The sequence below is a fragment of the Mus caroli genome, chromosome 9, assembly GCF_900094665.2.
Source record: "Mus caroli chromosome 9, CAROLI_EIJ_v1.1, whole genome shotgun sequence".
In the NCBI taxonomy this organism is placed as follows: Eukaryota; Metazoa; Chordata; class Mammalia; order Rodentia; family Muridae; genus Mus; species Mus caroli.
Window position 1 is genome coordinate 38,916,597 of NC_034578.1, and position 22,073 is coordinate 38,938,669.

Genomic DNA, 22,073 nt, shown 5'->3' on the forward strand with positions numbered 1-22,073 from the left:
GGAAAGGAAAGGAAAGGAAAGGAAAGGAAAGGAAAGGAAAGGAAAGGAAAGGAAAGGAAAGGAAAGGAAAGGAAAGGAAAGGAAAGGAAAAAACCCTGCACTGTCTCTGTAACAGTTAAAAGGTGATAAGGACATCTGTTGCTTCTGCCTTCAGGAGCAGAGGAAGCCACCCAGGGTGAGACTGGGGTGGGGATGGCTCTCTGCAGCTGCCTCACTGTGATGCTGTAGCCACGAGTGTAGAATCCACTGCAGTTTCCTATGCTCTGGAACCACGAGGCTGCGCCTAGAAAAGATAACTACAGCTATGCTGCGGTGTGTGGCCTCTGCAGGAGTTTGGGGGATTCCCAGAGGGAAGCCCTGTGAAATTGGAGATCTCCTTATAGAAAAGATGCTTTGGGGCAAGTCCAAAGTGTTAGTAACTATCAACATTTCATCACACTGACAGGCGAACTGCCAAGAAGAGACAGAAATTGATCTCGGCCCTCGGGATCCAGCTCACAAACCAGTGCTTGGATCCTTGCTGGTCAGGCCCCTTCTCTGCAGCAAGCTGTGCACCCGTAAGAATGAACACCACCCCTTGCTATCCTCCAGGCAGGTTCCTGGTCAAGCATGCTGAATGGATGCAAAAGCAAATCCCTAGCCCCTTGGGCTCTCGTTTGCTCACTTCAGACAAGTGGACGCAAAGGCAAACCAAACCAAACCAAAACAAAACAAAGCCTTCCCCTTCCTGCTCTCTGTTTCACTTAACACCAATGATAAAGTCTCAATGGAGAACCAAGCAGAAGGCAAACAGAGGGATCTTAGCTGCTGTACTAATCAGAGAAAGAATGCCATGAAATAGTAAATAAACCACCAAGGAGTGGGGGAAACAAATACCCCAAATCTGTCTTTCTGTCTTTGACCACCGTTCTTTTTGTTTTTGTCTTTTATGTTTTTTCAAGACAGGGTTTCTCTGTGTAGCCCTGGCTGTCCTGGAACTCACTTTGTAGACCAGGCTGGCCTCGGACTCAGAATTCCACCTGCCTCTGCCTCCCGAGTGCTGGGATTATCTCTACTACCTCAGCCCTCTGATTAAAACAAAAGACTCTGCTCTATTTGGCTCTCTTTGCCTATATTACAAATAAAGAGTAAAATGCTTAAAGGTGAGGGACCACATTCTATCCATCTTCAGATACACAGAACCTCCTGTCCTTCCTTCTCCCAGTCTCTCTCCAACTGGCTCTGACGCCCTAGCGCTCCCATGGGCACAGGCTGATCCTGAACCAGGCCCCACTCGCCTCTCCATCACTGGTGTCTAGCACAACATCTGGTTCACTGTGGTTGTTCAACAAATGTTTGTGCAATTGACCTGAAATGATTCCTAGCAGAAATCTGTTCATGTTCCAGTGTGGGCGCTAACTCCCACAAATTATATCATGTCCTCATGTAGAAGATAAGGAGGGTGGATCAGATCTTCTCTCTGGCTGTCTGGCTGCACACATTCAGGAAGCCCCCACTGCTCAGGGGTTGTCATTTACACAGAACACAACAGCAGTGGTCTCCCTTGGAGCTGTGTAAATAGCACCCTACCCAGATCCCTTCCCCCTTCTTAAATGGATGTTTAAAAGAAAGAAAAAAAGAAAGAAAGAGAAAAGCAATCTCAGATGCTCAAGTATGCGTGACCTATTTATTGATAGATCAAATATTTGCTAAGTGCCTGCTAACTTGTATAGAACAGGAATACGGGCCTACAAAAGCCTTGCTAATGAGTTGAAGAATCCAGGCATAGAATGAAATGGAGTTAAAACATGAAGTCTGAACACAATCAATCTAAATGAATAGGATACCCCAAAATTTCTAAGGTTCAAAGGACAGAGAGGTTTCTATGGTCAGGGAGGTCAGAGGCCCAGAGGCTGAAGCCAGTTTTGTCAACATGGCTGGAAAGGCTTTGCGCTCTCATGGTGGAGCCCGTCTCTGAGAGGTGGACATATCATGACTTTAATCCCCTGATAGGCTCATACCATGGTGACATTATGGAGAGGTGTTGGAGAGTAGGGGGTGGGGCTTAGTTACAGGAAAGAGGTTGTAGAGGGCACGCCTTGAAAGGCTACACCTAGTCAGCATGCCTACTCTGCTGAGTAGCTCTGCTCAGCCACGTGCTCCCTGATAAGCTAATGCCGCCCAGCCTCCCAAAGGCCATGGAGCAGCCAAGCGGGACTGAATCCTGCGACACTGTGAACTCAAAACGGACTCTCCCAGCGTTGCCCTGTTTCTTTGGTGTATTTCTCACAACCATCCGAAAGCCTAGCACGTGGCCTCACTGGAGTCCACGCGGCACAGGGAATCGCTGTTTGTCTTTGGAGACTGTGGACTAACTCCACTCAACTCCTCTGCCTTTCAGAACAGCAGAAGGAGGAGCAAACACCTCTGAGAACAACACGCTCGCTAAACGCCAGGTGGCTGCTCGGATCCCAGCCAAGTCTGAGCGGGTTCCTGGGACACATGTACCTGTCAAAAGGAGGCCAGTCCTTATTTACTTGAACTATGTGTTGCAGACACTTCCAAATAGCCCGTGCCCATAGAAGAGCACCACCGTGCCCGCGATGTCCACCGCCGACCCCCACAGCCATTATGAAATGCCCAGGGAAGGCATTGTGGTTTCCCGTCAGCAGGTTTATTTTCCTGGCCATGTTTTGCTGCAGCTAGCGAAGAATGATGCTGAGTTCCCTGGGCACATATGCACCGACAGATGGTGTAAGAGGACTAAAATCACACTCGCTCCTTCAGAGGAGCCAGCTTGGAATGCTAATGTAATCTGTGGAGAAGTTAAACAAGGAAAATTGAGAACCGACTCCCGAACCTGAAAACTAAAACCATCCAAAGAATGAAATCTATGCCCAGGACGCCAAGCCCCGGATCCTATGTGCTTTCCTCGCATAACAGTTTACCAACCACTACAATTGCCTCCTCGCCTACCTTACAGCCAGAGGGTGAAGCTCTCGTGGGGGTAGGAGGCGACCAGAGCATCCTGTTCATCTTTAGACCCACAGTACCTGGCATAAGTACCATTTTCTCAGTGTGTGTGGTGTAAGTTAAATGACTAGACACACAAACACCAGCAGATCCGGGGGAAGCAGGCTCTGTGAATATCATCCTCTGAGCAAGAGCTAATCTGAACAGGGATGCAGGTGTCGTCTACAAACACAACCTCCCCTGCCTCTAGGCTCTGGGGAAGCAGCTGCCCCATGCCACCCAAGGCCAAGAGCAGCCAAGTGGAAAGCCAAGACCAGATCTTTGCCTCTCTACCTCTTCAAGGCTCAGTACATGCCCAGTTAAGCAAAGGGGGAAACCAGCTGTTAAAATCCCCTTTTCAAAGCAGCTATATCTTGCCCCTGGCCAGTTCTAATGGGAGCAAAAGCAGGGCAAGCCTGCTTCTTCCCACTGCACAGTGTGATTACAGAAGCCCTCTCTGCCTCCTGTGATCACCCAGCTAAAGGGTTCAAGCCAAACACAAACAGAGATGAGGGTCAGTCTGTCTTTTCCAACGGTAACTCTGGTTTGATAGCTTCGTGAAGGGAAGCAAAGAAATTATGCTGGATAAAATCAAACCTCGAGGGAAGAAAATCTACAAACTCCCAACACTTTGATTTTGTTTTTGTTTTTTTCTTAGACATAATCCAAGGCCAACTCTCAAAAAATGACTCTACGAGCTAATGGTTACTTCTTCCTGAGCCTCAGTTTCTCCGTTTGTAATATGAAGCATTTAACCCTAGCATCTCTTCCAGTTCCATCTAGGACAACCCCCAAGACTAAATTTAGCACAGCAGAAGTCACCTGGCTACCAAGTGATGTGCATTCTACAACTACTATTTGCCTGCCGTTAATTTTTGTCATTTTAACTATTAGTTGTCTTATGCACAAACCTCTGGAAACAACACTTTGAAAAGCAAAGACATGTTCACAACTCTCTAGTTACATGTGACGAGGAAGCAGGAGGAATTGTCTTGGGGAAGGAAGAGAAGCAGGAAGGATGGAGAAGGGGACAGCAGACAGGGCAGTAGGACGTGGATAGCTGAGCAAAAAGAATAAATAATAATAATAATAATGTCATATATGCTAAAAAGCAAATAAAATTACCATAATGAGTTTCTTTATATGTTAACCTTGAACGAGTAATTAAAAGAAAGATGATAGTTTTTATTCAAAGAAATAAATATTAGTTCACTTGTTTGTTTCCCCTAATGGCCCCTAAAACAGAAGGAAATAGTTATGTCATAGACATAACCAGCTTAAGTGATTTCCAGAGGTCTCGGCTCTCTGACCTGAACGTAGCGCTCCAGAAGCATCCAAAGGTCCCCACAGACGACACCAGTGGGAGAGGACAGGTTGATGTCCAAAGAAGAGAAAGAAGCCAGGCACACTAACTGATGCCTGTAATCTCAGTATTTGGGAGGCTGAGGCAGGGGGATTGGCAAGTCCTTTTTTTGTTGTTGTTGGTGGTGGTTTTTTGTTTTTTTGTTTTTTGTTTTTTGTTTTTTTTCCGAGACAGGGTTTCTCTGTGTAGCCCTGGCTGTCCCGGAACTCATTCCGTAGACCAGGCTGGCCTCGAACTCAGAATTCCGCCTTCCTCTGCCTCCCAAGTGCTGGGATTAAAGGCGTGCGCCACCACTGCCCGGTGGGGTTGGCAAATTCTACACCAATTGGAGCTACACTGTTAAGTTTCAAGACAGCATGGGCTACACAGTGAGACCTTGGGTTTTTGTTTTTAAAAGGGAAGAAGTAGAGAGAGAAGGGTAGAAAAGATCTCTTTTAAGAAGAAGAGGAGGAGGAGGAAGAGGGGAGATAACCAGAAGCACTTACTTCAGCTCGTTGGTCTCCATGCCCTGGGCAATAGCCATGATGATGCCTCCATGGTCACCCCAAGTATAGTAATGAGGTCCGGGAAGAGCCTGATTAAGGAAAACAAGCCAGAGGTGATGAGCTGCTGTAGAGATAAATGTAGGAATGGTGCCCTCCCCCTCCCCCGACACACACCACCCCAACGACAGCTTCCAGTTCTCAGAACAGGTTCTTGTCCATCCTCTCTTTCACAATCCTGGAGTTGGAGAAAGCTAAGTTCTCACACTCCAGAGTATAGGCTACCTCAGCCGGAGGCACTCTTCACTTGCCTAACATGCCTGAAGCCTTAGGCTTCATCCCCACGCTGCAAAATAAAAACCCAATCAACCAGAGCTGCTGTTCTACTACAACAAAGTCAGCTCTCTGAGGGCTGTACGAGGGGACTTGGTGCCTGGAGAAGCGACCCACACAGTTTTCTGATACAGAGGTGCCTCAAGGGAAGGCCTTGATGGAGAGCTTCAGCTCCAGCCAGGGAGCTCAAACTTCCATAGAAACTCTTTCTACAAAAGGAACTGGCAAATGAGCCCTTCTAGGCTGGAGAAGTATGGGAGGAATCCCAGAGCATGCATCCCTTAAATGGAATGTACCTCTCTACCTAAGCCCCAAACTGCATTTGAATGAGGGATCTTGATAGAACCTAAAGAGAATTGATGTAATACACACACGTGAACAAATTTGCTTCTATAAAAATGGGCCAGTACATGTGCAGATGACATAACTGAAGTAGCCACAGGTTGTTCACGTGAACCTGGGGAAACAGAGCCCCCAAAATTTATCCAAGGTCCTTTTAACCCAGATGACCACACGCCACCGAGATTTCAGCAACAGAAGAAGCACAATGCCTGGGAATCAAGGAGGAATGGAGGGTTCTCAAACAAAGGAAAGCCAAGGGAGCCAAGTGAACAGAGGGCCCTCACAGGCAGTGGCTCTGCAGGAAATGCTCAAGGTATCTACCCAGGGATCATCAGGAACCAGAGACAAACAAGAGAAATGGGAAAACCTAGGGGTGGGGGGAATCAAAACTGCTTATTTGCTATTTTTTAAAATCAGTATTAGAATTTAAGCAAAAATAAATGAGTGTTTTCTAAGTATGTAGACAAGATACAACAAGAGCAGAAAGGTCAGGGAGAGAACACAGACCCATATGATACAAATGTTCTGTATTTTATATACAAGTGAAGACTATGAAAGACTAGATATTCATGTTCTAATCCTCAGAGAACCCAATGAAAGAAAAGAAAAGAAGAGAGAAATACACAAAGACAGAGTCTAATATATCTGGTGGCTAAGGAGGGAACTTAAGGGTAGAGCACCCAACAAGAATGTACAAGGCATTGGGTTCAACGCTCAGTACTGTCAAAACACAAAAAATCTAAATAACGCAAAAGGAGATGCAAGAAGAGATAGAGAAGAATGGACACAGAGGAAATAAATAAAAAAAAGTATTACATTAAAGCCTTGTACTGGCTGGTTTTATGTGTCAACTTGACACAGGCTGGGGTTATCACAGAGAAAGGAGCTTCAGTTGGGGAAGTGCCTCCATGAGATCCAGCTGTGGGGTATTTTCTCAATTACTGATCAAGAGGGAAAGGCCCCTTGTGGGTGGGACCATCCTGGGCTGGTAGTCTTGGGTTCTATAAGAGAGTAGGCTGAGCAAGCCAGGGGAGGCAAGCCAGTAAAGAACATCCCTCCATGGCCTCTGCATCAGCTCCTGCTTCCTGACCTGCTTGAGTTCCAGTCCTGACTTCCTTTGGTGATGAACAGCAGCATGGAAGTGTAAGCTGAATAAACCCTTTCCTCCCCAACTTGTTTCTTGGTCATGATGTTTGTGCAGGAATAGAAACCCTGACTAAGACAAGGCTTAATTCCAATAAATAATGGTGCCCAAGCAAAGCCCGGGGCCAGTGAGATGATCCAGTGGTCAGGCCGCTTGCCTCCAGGCCTAACAACCTGGGTCTGCTCCCAGGACCTAGACGGCAGAAGGAGAGAGACAGTTCCCACATATATTCTGATCTCCACATGCACCTACCCAGCTCCCCCCAAAAGTAAAATAATAATAATAGTTTACAAGAGAGCAAGGATGTAAATGTCTCATACCTAAAATCCTTTAAACAAAGACACAGATAAACAGTAAGTAAATGGGCAGAAACAGATGTATCCAAAAGAAATTTTAAAGCCTTACATGTTTAGACTTAGGAAACATCTAAAATAAATAGCTATTGAAACACAGAAAGAGCACACAAATAAGGAAAAATTTAATAATATAGTAGAGAAAACAATCAAGTCATTCCTACCAGGAATGAAATTATCTCTAAAGCTTCTACAGATATTAAGAAGGTAGCAAGAAAAATTCACTAAATTTGAAAATCTTAATTATACACCAACTGGAAAAATTGAATTTCTTGCCAAAAAATATTTTAAGGAGAAAATTCCCAGCCCAGTGGTGAATTACAGTAGACATAGCACCAACTCTAGCATAGGCAGTCAGAAGCAAAGGAAGGGAGACACACATCAGTCTAGTCTTACTTTCTGAGACCACCCAGACCCCAATACTGAAACTTGCCAAAGACACTGAAAATAGACTATCACATACTAGTATTTCTCACAAAGAGACCCCTATCATTTTTAGCACATCAAACCTAGTTATATATAAATAGGACAGCATACCATGACCAAGTGGGACTTATTCTGTAACTTAAAGTTAGCTTAATATTCAAGAGCCAAGTAATACAACCCATCATAGTAACAGAATAAAGAAAATCTTTATCATTACATTGATATAGAAGTTTCATTTAACAAAAATCAATACCTGGATGTGATTTTTTAAGAGTTATCAATAACCTAAGACCAATGGGGATTTTTCTCCAGGCTGATGGAATATATATACATATATGTATGCATATGTACCACATACAACCAAAAGCATATTGTTTGATTCACGAGGCTGAGAACATGACTAGCTTTCCTAGATTACAAAGAGAGACTCTGTCTTAAAATAATAATAATAATAAGGAGACTAAAATGTTTATCCTCCAGACAGAGAACAAATTGGAATGCTCACTCTTCCTGCATCTACTCAACAGTGTCTGGAGATCAAAGTCACCACAGTAAGAGGAAGGGGAGGACTAGGAGAGCATTGCAATGCAGGGGGGGGGGGGAACCGTAAGAAGAAAAAGAAATGGTTTCATAAAAGATGAGGAAGGACCTGCCTCCCTTTGCATTTGGTTGGATTGTTTATAATAAATGCACATACACAGTAACTAAGAAAGAATCCAGGCCTTGGAGAATGCAGAAGGCATTGTTATTTATTAGCATAAAAATCCAGGCATGGGGGCACATGTCTTTAATCGAAGCACTCAGGAGTTGGAGACCAGTGGATCTCTGAGTTCAAAGCCAGCTTGTTCTGTATAGCAAGTTCCCAGTAAACCAGAGCTACCCAGACAGATCCTATCTCAAAACAAAACAAAACAAAACAAAGCAAAACAAAACAATTACCAACAACAAAATGTTAGGGATAAACTTAAAAGAAAATTTCATTTTCAGTAATAGCAAGTTTAAATATTAAAGAATAATATACATAAACATTGATATTTCTGGTTGTAGCTCAGTGGAGTGCTTGCCTAGTATGTTGAAGACCCTGGATTCATTCCCCAGCATTAAGTTTAAAGAAAAGAAAAAAAAAGATGAAGTCAGGCATGGTGGCATATGCATGTAATCCCCATACTTAGAAGGCAGAGACAGTAAGACCATGAGCTCCAGCCTGAACAACTGAAGGAAATGACATACAAGACTTCTACATTAGAAATGTAAAGATACCAAGAGAAATTAAAGAAGGCATGGAGGGATAGACTACAACTGTGGATCAAAAGACTCGGTGTTATTAAGACGTCAATTTACCCTGAAATCGATTTACGCATTTAATGTGTTCCCAGTGAAAGTCCTAGCAAAACTGACAGGGTATGCAGACACACAAAGGACTTTGAATAATGGGAGCAATTTTGAAAATAAGCAAAGGCCTCACCCTAATTGATTCCAACACTGGCTATAAGGTTTTTGGTAATCAAGACAATATGGTAGTGGTGAAAAAGACAGACACATAGCTCAATGGAACACAACAGAAACCCCTCCAAACATACCCATATACACATGACAGACCGATTTCCAAAGAGGGGCCAAGGGCGACTCAACAGGGGAAAGAAAAGTCTTCTCAACAGACGGATAAAAATAGATATCAAAAATTGGTCTAAGCAGATTAAAATATGAAAACAGTAGGGTGGTGATCATTCTCTTATGACAGACACATTTAGAAATTAACTCAAAATGAATCACACGTGTAAACACAACTTAAAACGATAGAACACACACGCACGCACACACACACACAAATGGAAAAATAAGGTATCAGACATTAAAACAGCTCAACTATTCCAAGTAGGTAGAACAATTAAGATTTGATTGGATAAGCAAAGCCACCATTGTCCCTGTGGTGGGAACAGCATCAGTAAAGCAGAAAAGCCCCAGGCAATGAAGCCTCGGAGATGAGCTTCAAACTCACAGGAGTGGCAGAATCTTGGAAAGTGGAATAAACAATCTATCCATGCAGAGCAGTCCTTATACGGAATTCTAGACATGCTGACAGTGCGGGGAGGTGGATGCAGACAGTGGAGGGGGGATGTATACAACAAGAAGGTACAGAGACCCTTGGGGGCATGCTTGAGACTTTGAATCTGGAGAAATGAGGGGTGTCTCTTATCAAATGGAACACCGCAGCATAGATTTGCCATAGTTCACAGCTCTCAGTGAGGTTGTTATGGAAGAAAGAGTAAGAAGAAATGGTGGGGGATCAGAGAGTTTACATAACTAGCTAGTTGGAGGGCAACCAGAATCTCCGTCACCACTATTCCCTGCAGTAATCTGTCACCTGTATCCTTCATTCCCCAGCACATGCAATGGCTGGTGCCCTTCCTCCATGGGGCCTCTGTGGTGAAGGCAACCCACAGGGACTGGGAAGCTCCCTCCCAGGTAGTCTCCAACTGTCACCCCCAACTACTTCTCTGCTAGTTCCCAAAACATGGTCCCTTGGGTGCTGAACACTTCCTGGCAGGTATTACGTATGCCTGGAGAGAGTCTCCAACAGCTGCCCTGGCAACAGCCAGGCAACGCTGCTCCAGTGGAGGAGGAGCAAGACACAGCTCTCTACCCAAAGGAAATAACTTGCGGATGTTCCCGTCCCTGTTGTCTCCAGCAGCAGAAGGTACTAAAAGCCCGCAGGCCTCCCTCTCTGCTGGTGAGAGGATGCCGCACTCCAAAGGAAGCAACAGCTCTACGGATGGAGAGGCAGCTGTTCCATCTTTTCCCGTGGGACAGGATGAGGGCGACCTGAAAATTCCAAACCTTCAACTCTCGTTTGGCCATGGTGTCCTGATCGCTTCTTTCATCTGAATACATGGACATGGACATATGCACACAAACACACACACACACACATACATACACTGTCTGTCTTCTCTCATGTAGAAGGATGATAAGAAGCTTGGGTCACATATGAGATAAAATATAAGAGGAATGTTTACAAATTACCCAGAGCCAAATGGTGACATGATTGCTATGCATATTGCAAATTAAATGTGGCAACGTGCATGCTATATTCTCCAGAAGAAGCACTGTGGGGATAGAAGCTACAGATGCTGACTTTTCAAGTCGGCCGGAACAGTGGTCTGCTGGGATGTCAGGACCCATCCTCAGGGTCAGCACAGACCAAGTCTCTGCAGAATAAGACCTCAACTTATTCTGGAGCACAAGTTGACCCTTGAGAATGGGTGTGGTCAGTGGGTTAAACAATGTTAAAACAATCCCCTCCCATAGCATGGAGAAGATGAAAAGGACCAGCCAGCAAGGCTCAGGAACAAACACGGGAAATGAGCAGTGTCAGACCCACCACAACTGCATTGTAATTCGCTGACACATTCGCCAAATTTTACTGGGCATTTTCTCTATGCCAGACACTGTTCCAGTCCAGGGCTGAAAGAAGTAAGCCAAACAGACACTGTATTCTTCCCCTCATGGAATGTATTATCCTGAAAAACTTGGTCAAATTCACAGTTGTTTCTAATAAAAACTGACACGGTCTGCTTTTTATTTAAAGTGATATTCTGGCAAAAATCACAAGTATGTTATAGGGTGTGAAGACACAGGAGTGTGGCTCAGTCTCCTGTGGGGCCTTGGGTTTCTGTATACACATGTGGATCATACAGAGCATCACAGACCCCCACCAGAGATCATTGGGTCCCTTAAATGTTGGCTCACAGCTCACATGCTCACACTAACAAAAGCTCCGGGACCAGGAACTGACCTCTCTCCACCTGGCTCCAGCACTGCTAGAGATGTACACATTGGTCTTGCTGGCCAAGTTCTTTCCCACAGAGCCTGAAACACAAAAGGAAGAATATGCTAGAAAGATATCTGGCCCAACCACACATCCCAGATAGTAGCTAGTCACTAGGATAATGTCGTAAAGCCATGAGGAGGGGAAACTGCTAGGGGTGTAGATGATCACTGTATATCTCTCTGGCTGCATTAACCAGCCCACCCAAGTCCCTGGGATAGCAGGCAAGGCACACTTACCGGTAGCAATGATGAGGCCGGGGGCTGACTCCTTGGATAGGATAGGCATCCTCCGAAGTTGGAGGTTGAGCAGTTGACTGAGACGCTGGGCCAGGTGCAGGGAACAACCCTGAGAAAGCTTCAGAAGGAAATTTCCAAATGGGATCAGCGTATAACACAACACATGCCTAGGACTCCCTCAAACCCAAGGGTCTGTCTGAGGACCCCACAGCAAGACCCAGAAGAGGGTCTGGCCTGGAGGAATCCAGACTTAGAACCCAGTGGTTTCCAAATCTCCCTAGACAGAGCATATCTTCTGACCCAACATAAATGTCTACCACTGAAGAAAAGTCGAAGATAACTTAAAGTCTGGAGACTCCCAGAAATAACAATTATAAACCAGTGTCAACTCAAGCAGAGAAGAAAGGCAGTCCATTGCCGGTGCCACCCAGGAACCCAGAAAGACAGAGAGCTGAAATGTCCTGTTGATTTTATAAGTCAGTACAGATGCTAGAAGTTCTGTCGAAGAAAACGAATCAGAAGTCCAAGAGTCTCCTTGGAAAATGGCCAGACGTGTAAGATGCGTGTTATGAATGTCACAGGGGTCTTGAGGAGGCCTTAAAGGCTTGTCCCACATTTATACGAAGATGCAGGCTTTCGTGGTGTTGAAACTGGCTTCCTCTCTAAATTCAGATGCCTACCATTCCGTAGACCACCACAAATGCCTCTGCCTCATTCTCCTGGCCAGAAAAGTGATGTCTAAAGTATTTTATGCCTATTAGTAATCAAAACAGGGGACTCTGTGTTCACGGCACAGGAAAAAAATGATGACAAGGTTTGTCCAATCTACTTCTTTTTATCACCAAAAGAAACAAAACAAAAACAACAACAAAAAAGCCAAGGTCCTTCTAACAAACCAATCTTGCTAGCATCCAGGGTTTGGTCAATTAAGAACAACAGGAAATTAGGTTGGCTCGAGGAACCTCCCCTACTTCCTCTTTCCTTTTATTTCTCCTACAAGGAAGTCGATCCTTAGAAGTGTTCCTGGATCCTTAGACCATCAAGTGTTTCTGGATCCTTAGGCCATCATGTTTCAACCATATACATTACTATGTAGTCTTTTTCACCTCATGATTTAGATTGAAATATTCCCCAAGGGTCCTATTCTAAAGATTTAGACACAAGATTTTGGTACCTCTGGGAAGTGGCAGAATCTTAAGGAGGTGGGGCCTGGTACAAGGAAGTTGTCATTAGGTGTGCCTTTGAAGGGAACATGGAAACCTTGGCCTCTACCTCTCTGGATTCCTTTTATCTATTTCCTGTCTGCCATGATCAATCAAGCTTGTTCTACTATGATGTTCAGCAACAGAGTCAAGCAAGCTCAGACAAAAACTACTGATACCTCTAAAACAGTGGACCAAAATCAGCCTTTCTACCTCCCAAACTGTAATGATGACAGAAAGCTACATACCACCTATGATGGTTAATGTTCATGGTCAATTTGATTGGATCCAGAATCGCCTAGAAGTACACCTTAGGGTAGGTCTGTGAGGGAGCTTCGGGCGTGCGGGGTGGGGTGGGGGAGGGGCTAAGCTGAGGAGGAAGAGCTACCCTGACTGTGGCAGCGCTGTCCTAAGGTCTGGGATCCCTACCTGAATGAAAAGGGGAAAGGGAAAACAAGACTAAGCATCCGCCTTGAGCCTCTCCTGCTGTGACAGACTGTACCCTCAAAGTCTTGAGCCAATGAATAAACCCTTTCTCCCTAAAGTTGATTCTTATTGGCTATTTGGTCCCAGCAAAAGGGACAGGGACCAAACCGCTGCACCACCTAAGCTAAGAGATAGAAACTGAAAGCCCATTGGGAGCCTACAGTGACAACAGTGACAAGTGACAACAGTGACAAGCTCATCAGGGAGAAACAGCACTGCTGCTGGCTCTCTTCCACCAACCTTGTCCCCTGCCCCATGGCATGCTCAACACTGCCTAGCCACATCCAGATCGAGATGGGCCAAGCTTCTGAGGGCCTACATACTGAGGAAGGGGAATGTCTAGGTGTTTACACATGTCTGTTTATAGCCTACTTCTTTCCAAAGTTAGATTTCATGTGGAAAATCAAGGCCTATGGGCCAAAAAAAAAGAAAAAGAAAAAAGAAAGAAAGAAAGAGAAGAGAAGAGGAGAGGAGAGNGAAGAGAAGAGAAGAGAAGAGAAGAGAAGAGAAGAGAAGAGAAGAGAAGAGAAGAGAAGAGAAGAGAAGAGAAGAGAAGAGAAGAGAAATATAGGGGAGTGTATTCTAGGGCAAGACTCTCCAATAGAATTTTCCCAAGAGGAGAAACACAGCTATGAAATGCAGGAAAGACAACATAGCTTACCATGGACAAACAATTCAAAAGTCCAAAAGATTAGGTGACTGACTAATTATGGATGCACCCTAAATTAGCACTAATTTCTTCTGGTTTCTTTCTGCCCACTCGGGTGAAATAGAAATACAAGATGACTAGGGAGTACAACAATCAACTCATGAGAACACTTAGCGGGACCAAGCAGCACAGTTTAAAATGCTCAACTTTTTGGATAGGCACGTAAAAGGGGAACACTATGCGCATTCCTCAACACTGTAGGTTTAAAATAAAATTGGTGGTGTCATTTTTTTAATAGCAGTTCCAGACGAGAAAAAAATAGGATAACGTCATGTATCATTTTAGAGTTAAGTCTAAACAGTGTGTGTGTGTGTGTGTGTGTGTGTGTGTGGTGTCCACTAAAAGAGTATCCATTTGAAACAGCTGTATACATCAAACTGGGGGAAAAAACATGTCCATTTCATGTTTGAATAATCCCAAGTCCTGCAAATGGAACACACGCACCTGCTACGCAAAACACAACCTCTCAAGTTTTGGAATCCTAGGCAACACTTCCACCCTTATTTTCTGTCCCCCCCCTCCCTCCCCGATTTTCCCGCTGGGCTTTTCATCAAATTGGCCCACAAAACTCCAGCTTCCCGAAGATGTGATGTCCTCAAAAGACACACGTTATGTCCTCATGTCAGAGTCGTGAGCTAACTCAAGCTCATTCATCAAGCAATAAACATGATGTCTAACAGATGTTGTGTATCACGGGGCTTCCTTCAAAACTTTTAAATTAAGCTGAGTGTGACAGTAGAGGACATAATCCTGGCACTCTGGCCACTTAGGAGGCTAATGCAGAAAGACTGCAAGTTTGAGACCAGCTAGGACCACTTAACAAATGCTAAGCCAGCCTGGCCTCCATAGCAAGAGTCTATCTCATAACAAAACAAACATGAGATATTAGGCTAAAGGTCTAGCTCATGAGTCAAACAAGCAGGGTCTGTATGTGGTTCAATCTCCAATAACTAAAAGATACATCTTGAATATCCCATGGTACCCCTCTGAGATAATCCCAGCCCCCACCATGCCTTAATGTGGAGCCAGGGACCTGAAAGGGCAGATGTGCATATGGAAGTTTGTTCCATGTGTCATTAAAAGCACATTCTATCATCTTGCATGCTTCCTGTAAATATTGAATATAGAAAACTGCACCAGACCACAGCTCTCTGTTTTGTATCAAAAAAAAAAAAAAAAAAAAAAAAAAAAAGAAAAAAAAGATTAAAGCAGCTGTACCTCACAATTGATTTTCTCTCCATNGAATATAGAAAACTGCACCAGACCACAGCTCTCTTTTTTTTTTTAAAAAAAAAAAAAAAAAAAAAAAAAAAAAGCCAAACAAGATTAAAGCAGCTGTACCTCACAATTGATTTTCTCTCCATATCCTGTGAAGGCTGGGGCCTGAAGAAATTCCCAGGTTCCCCCTTTGTCAAAGGTGATGACCGACCTCATGTTCTCCTCATTCATAGAACCATTAATCAGGGTGGCAATATAGACTCCTTGTAAGCCTTCCACGCGGTGAAAGTCAGCAAACGGCTCATTTGCAAAATACCTGCAGGCAAAGAATAACAATCGTGCAAGCCTGGGATCGGCATTTACCTGGCATTTTGCATTGTGTGCAGCATAATATTGAACCACCATAAAGCACACAATATCACGGCACTAAGTACACTCACACTGTTATGCAATGTGAGAGTTCCAGGACATTTTCATTATTGGCAGGCACTGTCTCTGTCTGCTTTTCTTTCAGTTCCCAAGCCTTGGTAACCACAGATCTGCTTTCTGTCTCTACAGATCTGTCTCTACCGATTTGCCTGATCTGGCTGTTCTGTATGAACTGAATCATGCAATACCCTTTTATATCTTGTTACTTTTGCTTATATGTTAACAAGGTTCACCATACATCGTTTTTTAGAGTTAAATAACTTGCATATATATATGCAATATATATATGCAATATATATATGCAATATATATATATATATTGTTTTTAAAGGGCCAGGGTGCTCAGTCAGCCAACAACTCCTCAGAGGACACTTAGAATGTAAAAGACATCTTAAAGAAGTTGACAGAGCGAGATCCATTTCCTCACTGTGACTATTGGTCCAAATCCTTCAAGAAGCCTGGACAAGTGGGAAGCCTTGAGCCAGGTGTATAAGACACGGGTAACAGTGCTGAGGCTCACAGTCTCATCTGGTCTCTAGAAATACAATTCATAAGCACTGAGCACGGGGTTCCCTGTCAGGAACTCTCACAGCATCTCTTGCTGGTCTGCAGTGAAGCAGTGCGGGCAGCGAGAGGACAGCCCTATAAAGCCTGAGGCGGCTCTGGCTAACAGGACAGTAAAGACCGCCCAGGTCTTACTTCAAAGCCCACTGGAAAGAAGTTTTTCACTCACATCGCATGCTCGTTAGAAATACAACATCTATGACGAACGGTCACCGTGGTTCATGTGTGGCTTTTTAAACTGTACATGTGCCCTTTAGGTCGGAGTTTTCTGAGCCATTGGCTGTACAATAAAGCTCCCAAGTCCCCATCATATGCTATAGGAATCCCCTGAACTGGGTGATGGTTGGACCACCTCAGATAGGGAGACACACAACAACCTCTGCCGCACGAAAGGGAAGAAATACGTAGTACCAATGAAGCTGTTCTTCGTTGGCAGGATGAGAAAAGCCCCTCCCCCCACACCCCGCAAACACAGGGGCGTAGACTCTCTGATGTGGGTGGGATTCCTTGGGTCTCTGTTGGAGAATGGGTTAATGGGCTCTGGCCTTCTGCACGCTCACCTCAGCTCTCTTGCCTTCGGAAGCTACCATCCTGAGGCTCCCTGCTTATTATGTCCATGTGGGAGGCCTGGCTTTCTCTCAAGACCTGGTTCTTTTCCTGTTATCTTCTGGGGGCTTTAGCGTTTACTGCCTGCCAGCTTTTGCCAGGCTCTGCTCTGATGTCCAGCCACACCTTCATTTCCCTCTTTGGCTTGTACTAAAACAACAGACTTCATGCCTGCACTCTCTCCTGAGTTTGTTTTCTCTCATCGTTTCCACCAGCCCACTCCAAAGCATTTCTCCCCTCCTTTCCCAGGCGCTGTGGGCTGAAACTTGCCAGAAAGTTCACCTGGCTTCCCCTTCAGCCATACCCTATACATCTACACACTGGCAATTATCCCCACCACTGACTGAGCCAAGTGTTCCCTCCAAAGCTGTCCCTACGGGTCTGCCACCTAGTTAGCACATTAGTTCCTATATGAGTCATACAACTCGCTATGACGTCCCATGAGATTCCTCAAAGCACAACCCACAAAAGCTAGAGCGAGTCCTTGTTAAGAGTTCTCACTTCTCTTCTTTAAGGAAACAAGAGCCAGTTCATCAGCATCACACTGCCCTACTCAGTTCAGAGCCATCTATTCTAAACCAGCCTGCTGATGCATCTGAGAATTCTCCCTTACCCCATCTCATCTGGCTGAGACAAACCCACGAATGATAACAGCTCATTGGACTGAGCACATCTGAACCCTTGTCACCCTGAGATAAAGCCTGGCTATACGAAGAGAGCTCGACAGGATGCTGGCCTACCACTGTCAACACGAATCTCGTTTCAATCTCAGACCACGGAAGGAAACTGTCACATGTAAAGGGCCGTTTCCAGGTGTGACAAAGCCGTATGGTCACATAACCGAGGACTCCTTCCTTAGTGGTCCTCTCCAGGGGGTGGGGGATCCCACTCTGTCCTACCACGAGAAACTCATCTGAATACATGACAAATGAGTAAAATGATGAAGCCATCACTGAGCCTCATCAGTCACTCCATAGACATGGGAGTCTCCCAGGTGGCGGGGTGGGGTGGGGGGATGAAAACTAAAGTCACTGAAACACCTGAGGGACAATGGCTCATGAATCTTACTTATTAAAACATGCAGACTCTATTATTCATCCACAGAAAGAAGTGAGATGCTAACACTCACCCGATGAGGTTGGCCGAATACAATCCCATGATTCCACGTATGCCAAGCATGCAGAAAACTAAATCCAGAGCCCTCAACCGCTCCCCAGCCCTCGGAGAAGGTAGCACTCAAAGAACACCTGTACTATGAGCATCAAACAGCCCTACATTTGTGATCGCCAGTTAAACGGACAAATGACCCTGGGGACTTTGTTATCACACACCACCAGAGGCTGTCTGTCAGTCACTTGAAAGCAGGGCCCCGGTGTCCCTGAAGTGATGGTATCTTCCAACTGTTCTTTCCCATTGGCTCAGATACCACAAAACCCAAAGGAATGGTTAACTAAGTAGCTGAGGTCCTAAGTGTCACCTAGAACAGCAGTGCTCAGCCTTGGCCACACACAAAATCCCGGAGGGGTGGAGGGCAACCTGAGCCATAACCCTAGACCAATTCAATTGTAATCTGAGGACACCCAATCCAGGGGTGGAGGGGGTACACACTTCGAAAGCACCTCAAGCAAGGCCCCATGGACAACTAATATTGAAAAGGTAAGGAGAGTCTGGTGGCCTGACTGGCCCAAGGCTGGAGGCTGGGGCTTCTCCTTACCTCACCAGGGTGTCACTGCCGGCCCCTCCTGGGCTGTAATACAGCACATTCTCCAAGGAGAGGGAGAACTTCAGCCCTTCCGCCTCTGAGATGTATAGGTTAGTGCTGTTGTTACTGTGGCTAACACACACGAACACCTGGTCCTCAGCGGCATCAGCGATGTAATACTCCTTCAGAAGACAAAGTCAGAAAACAAACAGTTAAAAACCCAATTATCCCTGGGGGGGTTTATACACACATGCAGGCAATGACCTCGCGTGTCCCAGTGATAAAAGTGGGTATAAAGTCACAGATAAGCCCCCCCCCCCCAAACTGACATAGCTGAAATGATTTTCCCTTCCAAGTATCCATGACCGGTCTACCCGTAGAGTTTGTTGTAAAGCACCAGAGAAGAATGGGCCTCTGACCTCCATAAATGACCTAGAAACCTCTTTTTGGTAATGATGTCTCCTCTTTCCCCCCAGCAGACCTTTTATAGCACAACGAACAATATAGATTAACGCGCATTTCATTTTCTCTTCTTTTCCCTCGGGAGACTGAAAGAACCCATAGAAACTAGACAGACCTGATCATCATTCCTGTTACATACCCGCTGGCTGATGCCAAAGCCTTCCAAGGCAACATCCTCGCTGCAGGCTCTACCCTGGTGATCCACACTGTGCCTTCTTAGCAATCAGTATGTACTAATGCTGAGTTCATTTGAGGTATGTACTAATATAATATTGACTTCATTTGAATACTGACTGACTACGTATGCTTTCTCCACTCTGTTCTTGGTCTTTCTAACCTGTTTTTACAAAAGCAGAACCCAAATACATCCCCTTCTGGAACCTTAGTCATCTGCAAGGAAGACAGCATGTGGTTAATAAGTAAACGCCGTGCACAAATCTCCCCTGTCCAAGGACTGGCATACAAGGCCACTGACGGGCACTGACCCTTCTGCCAATCTTACTGCACTTAAAGCAGGAAAACGACTCCCATTCAGCTCCCCTTCCAACAGTGAAGTGCACAGCAGCAGACCAACAGGCCCAGAGTATAACAGGTCTCTTCAGAGGCCTCTCTAGAGGGTGCCCACAGGGAGAATGTAAAATGCTCACACCAGCAGGACATTCCCATGATGCTTGGAGACAAGCGTCCTCCCCCTCCCGGCTTCCAGCAGACCTCACTCACATTAATAGGATGCTTTGTGACAAACTGGGCTGCTCTCATAGGCTTCCGGCCAAAGGAGACCCAGAGCTGGACAGATGACTGCTGCTGGCTGCCCGGAAGATGCTGCCAAGGAAGAGAAGAGGAAAATTAACTGTGCCAGATGACAGTCCCTCAAAACATGAGGAAAAGAAAACAGGTCAAACCCTCTGATTCTGCTAAAAACACAAAGCACTCTGTGACTCGGTCCCTCTTCTCTTTTTACAATATCTGCTCAGAGCTGAGCTGTTTAGTACTGGACACTAGATCTACAATTTCTACAGACAGTCTGAGAGTATCAAAGGAAGAGAGACAATGGTATGACAGAGGAACTTGGACACAGGGAGGGTGGTGGAGGCCACCAGAGTGTGAAAAAGAACGGTGGGGAGGGAGAAGGCCATGGAGTTTAGACAGAGCAGAGCCTGCAGCTTTAAGTCTTCACAGGTGAGCTCAGCCATACACTATACAAAGCCCAAAAAGGCTTCAATTTGCAAGACTCTACAGAATGCTTGGTAATTCCATAATCCAATCTCTGAACATTTCCCATCAAGTAGGATATATGTATGTGTGTGTGTGTGTGTGTGTGTGTGTGTGTATACAGAGAGAGAGAGAGAGAGAGAGAGAGAGAGAGAGAGAGAGAGTCTGATAGAACAGAGCAATCAACAATGCTGAGTATCCCACGTTGCATTAGATATTTTAAGACATCACTGGGTCATAAAGATATTAAGGTGTCCTGTGCATACAAAGATCTCCATGACTACCAATGAATACACATGCCCACGAAATACATGCATTGCATGTTATGTTTTTTTCACTACTTTAAACTCTGTTCCCCAAAACAAGACAATTTCCAGTAACACCGAAGGCCCAACGTCAGCTGGAAGTTTCGACAGAAACACAACAGCCAATAAATAAATGTAAAAGCATTCCTGTGCCGTTAGCCATCAGGGACATGAGAATTAAAAGTGCTTTGAGATTTCATTTCACACTAGTCAAAATGGCTCTCATGGAGAAAAGAGATGACACCCAGTGGTGGAGAAAGAGCCCACCTGATGGAGAAGTGTGAACGGAGCAGCCGACTACTGCTGTCAGCTTGGAGGTTCCTCGAAACTAAACATCAAACCTGCTCTGACCCAGCAGAGATCCTTGCACATCCAAGTCTATATCACAATAGCTAAGAAAGGGAACCAGTCCAGGTGTCCATAGGCAAAGGATCCGATGAAGAAAATGCAATACATTTACATAATAAATTTTATTCACTCCGACAGAACAATTAAATCATAACATTTGTAAGAGAATGTATACAACTGGAGATAAGCCTCACTCAGAAAGAGAAATACCACATCTGTGTGTGTGTGTGTACATATATATGCATGCCACTCTTATCCCATAAATACAAACTTATAGACCACTATACATCAATCTTTCTTTAAAGTCTCAAAAGGCATACTTTCCCTGCTTCTGAGAGAATTATTTCTAACCTAAATTAATTCAGGTTAACCCTGAGGTATTTTGTTTATTGTGAAAGTGTTATTGTATTATTTTATGGCCATCAAGAAATATTTTAGCAATTAGATCATGACACACCACTGACTGTGCAGGACGCTGTCAGGCTCTGTCGCTTTTCCTAATAAACAGCAGGGTTTTATTAGTTGGCCTTTTTACGTTTTAACGGTTGTTAGTAAGCCCTGTGGAACAGACTTAATGGTACAAATCAGTGTAAGATAAAATGAAGAGTTCTGCTCCCACTGCCCTACCCTGTCCCCATCCCACCCTCCAGAGTGTCCACTGGCAGAGGCTCTATGCCCTGTTGGTCTGGGGGGAAGCTACTTGGGCATACCAGAACAGCTGGTGGTGATATTATTTTGGCCATGATGGTTTTCCGTGGTCTCCCTACCTGAGTGGAGACTCAAAGGCCAGTGAGGGCATGTTAAGAATAACTCCACAGGATATTGGAATGGAAAGATGCAAACATCACTATAGCCACAGCTTGCTTGTCTACCTGAGGCAGCGCAAGAAAGAGACACAATGTCCATTATGGCTGTCACTGATTTCTAGTGGCGTTCTCAGTGGCCTAAGACAATTCCAACCTGATGCGTGCAATCAAACTGGGTCAGAAGAGAGGAACTACTCAGCAACTCCTTTGTGAATACTGCGTGCAAACCTGGCCAAAGCACAGTTTAGCCTTTCTTCATGAATCATGTATCGCAGACATCTTTCCACTTCACACTGGTGATTTCCAGAAGCGCTTTCTAAGAAAGCACACAGGGATACACTGCCTCCTCCTTCACATACGCACCATACCATTTCTAGGGCACACTCTAAGAAGAGAATTAAGGTTTTTAGAAAAAGGATTATTTCTTTCTTCTGAGATAGAATCTCATATAGCCCAGGCTGGCCTTAAACACACTGTCCAGCTGGGGATAGATAGCCTTGAACCACTGATCCTCCTGCTATA

General features: G+C 45.0%; 1 protein-coding gene across 1 annotated transcript in view; it reads right to left on the reverse strand.

The window, feature by feature from the left end:
- Sorl1 (sortilin related receptor 1) overlaps nucleotides 1–22,073 on the reverse strand; it is a 155,911-nt gene that overhangs the window by 82,966 nt on the left and 50,872 nt on the right. Inside the window, exons 7-12 of the mRNA XM_021171441.2 lie at nucleotides 19,601–19,702; nucleotides 18,431–18,600; nucleotides 15,241–15,433; nucleotides 11,503–11,620; nucleotides 11,231–11,304; nucleotides 4,840–4,928 (exon numbers count right to left, since the gene is read on the reverse strand). Of these exons, the coding sequence (XP_021027100.1) occupies nucleotides 4,840–4,928; nucleotides 11,231–11,304; nucleotides 11,503–11,620; nucleotides 15,241–15,433; nucleotides 18,431–18,600; nucleotides 19,601–19,702 (746 nt within the window). The remainder of the gene's footprint in view (nucleotides 1–4,839; nucleotides 4,929–11,230; nucleotides 11,305–11,502; nucleotides 11,621–15,240; nucleotides 15,434–18,430; nucleotides 18,601–19,600; nucleotides 19,703–22,073) is intronic.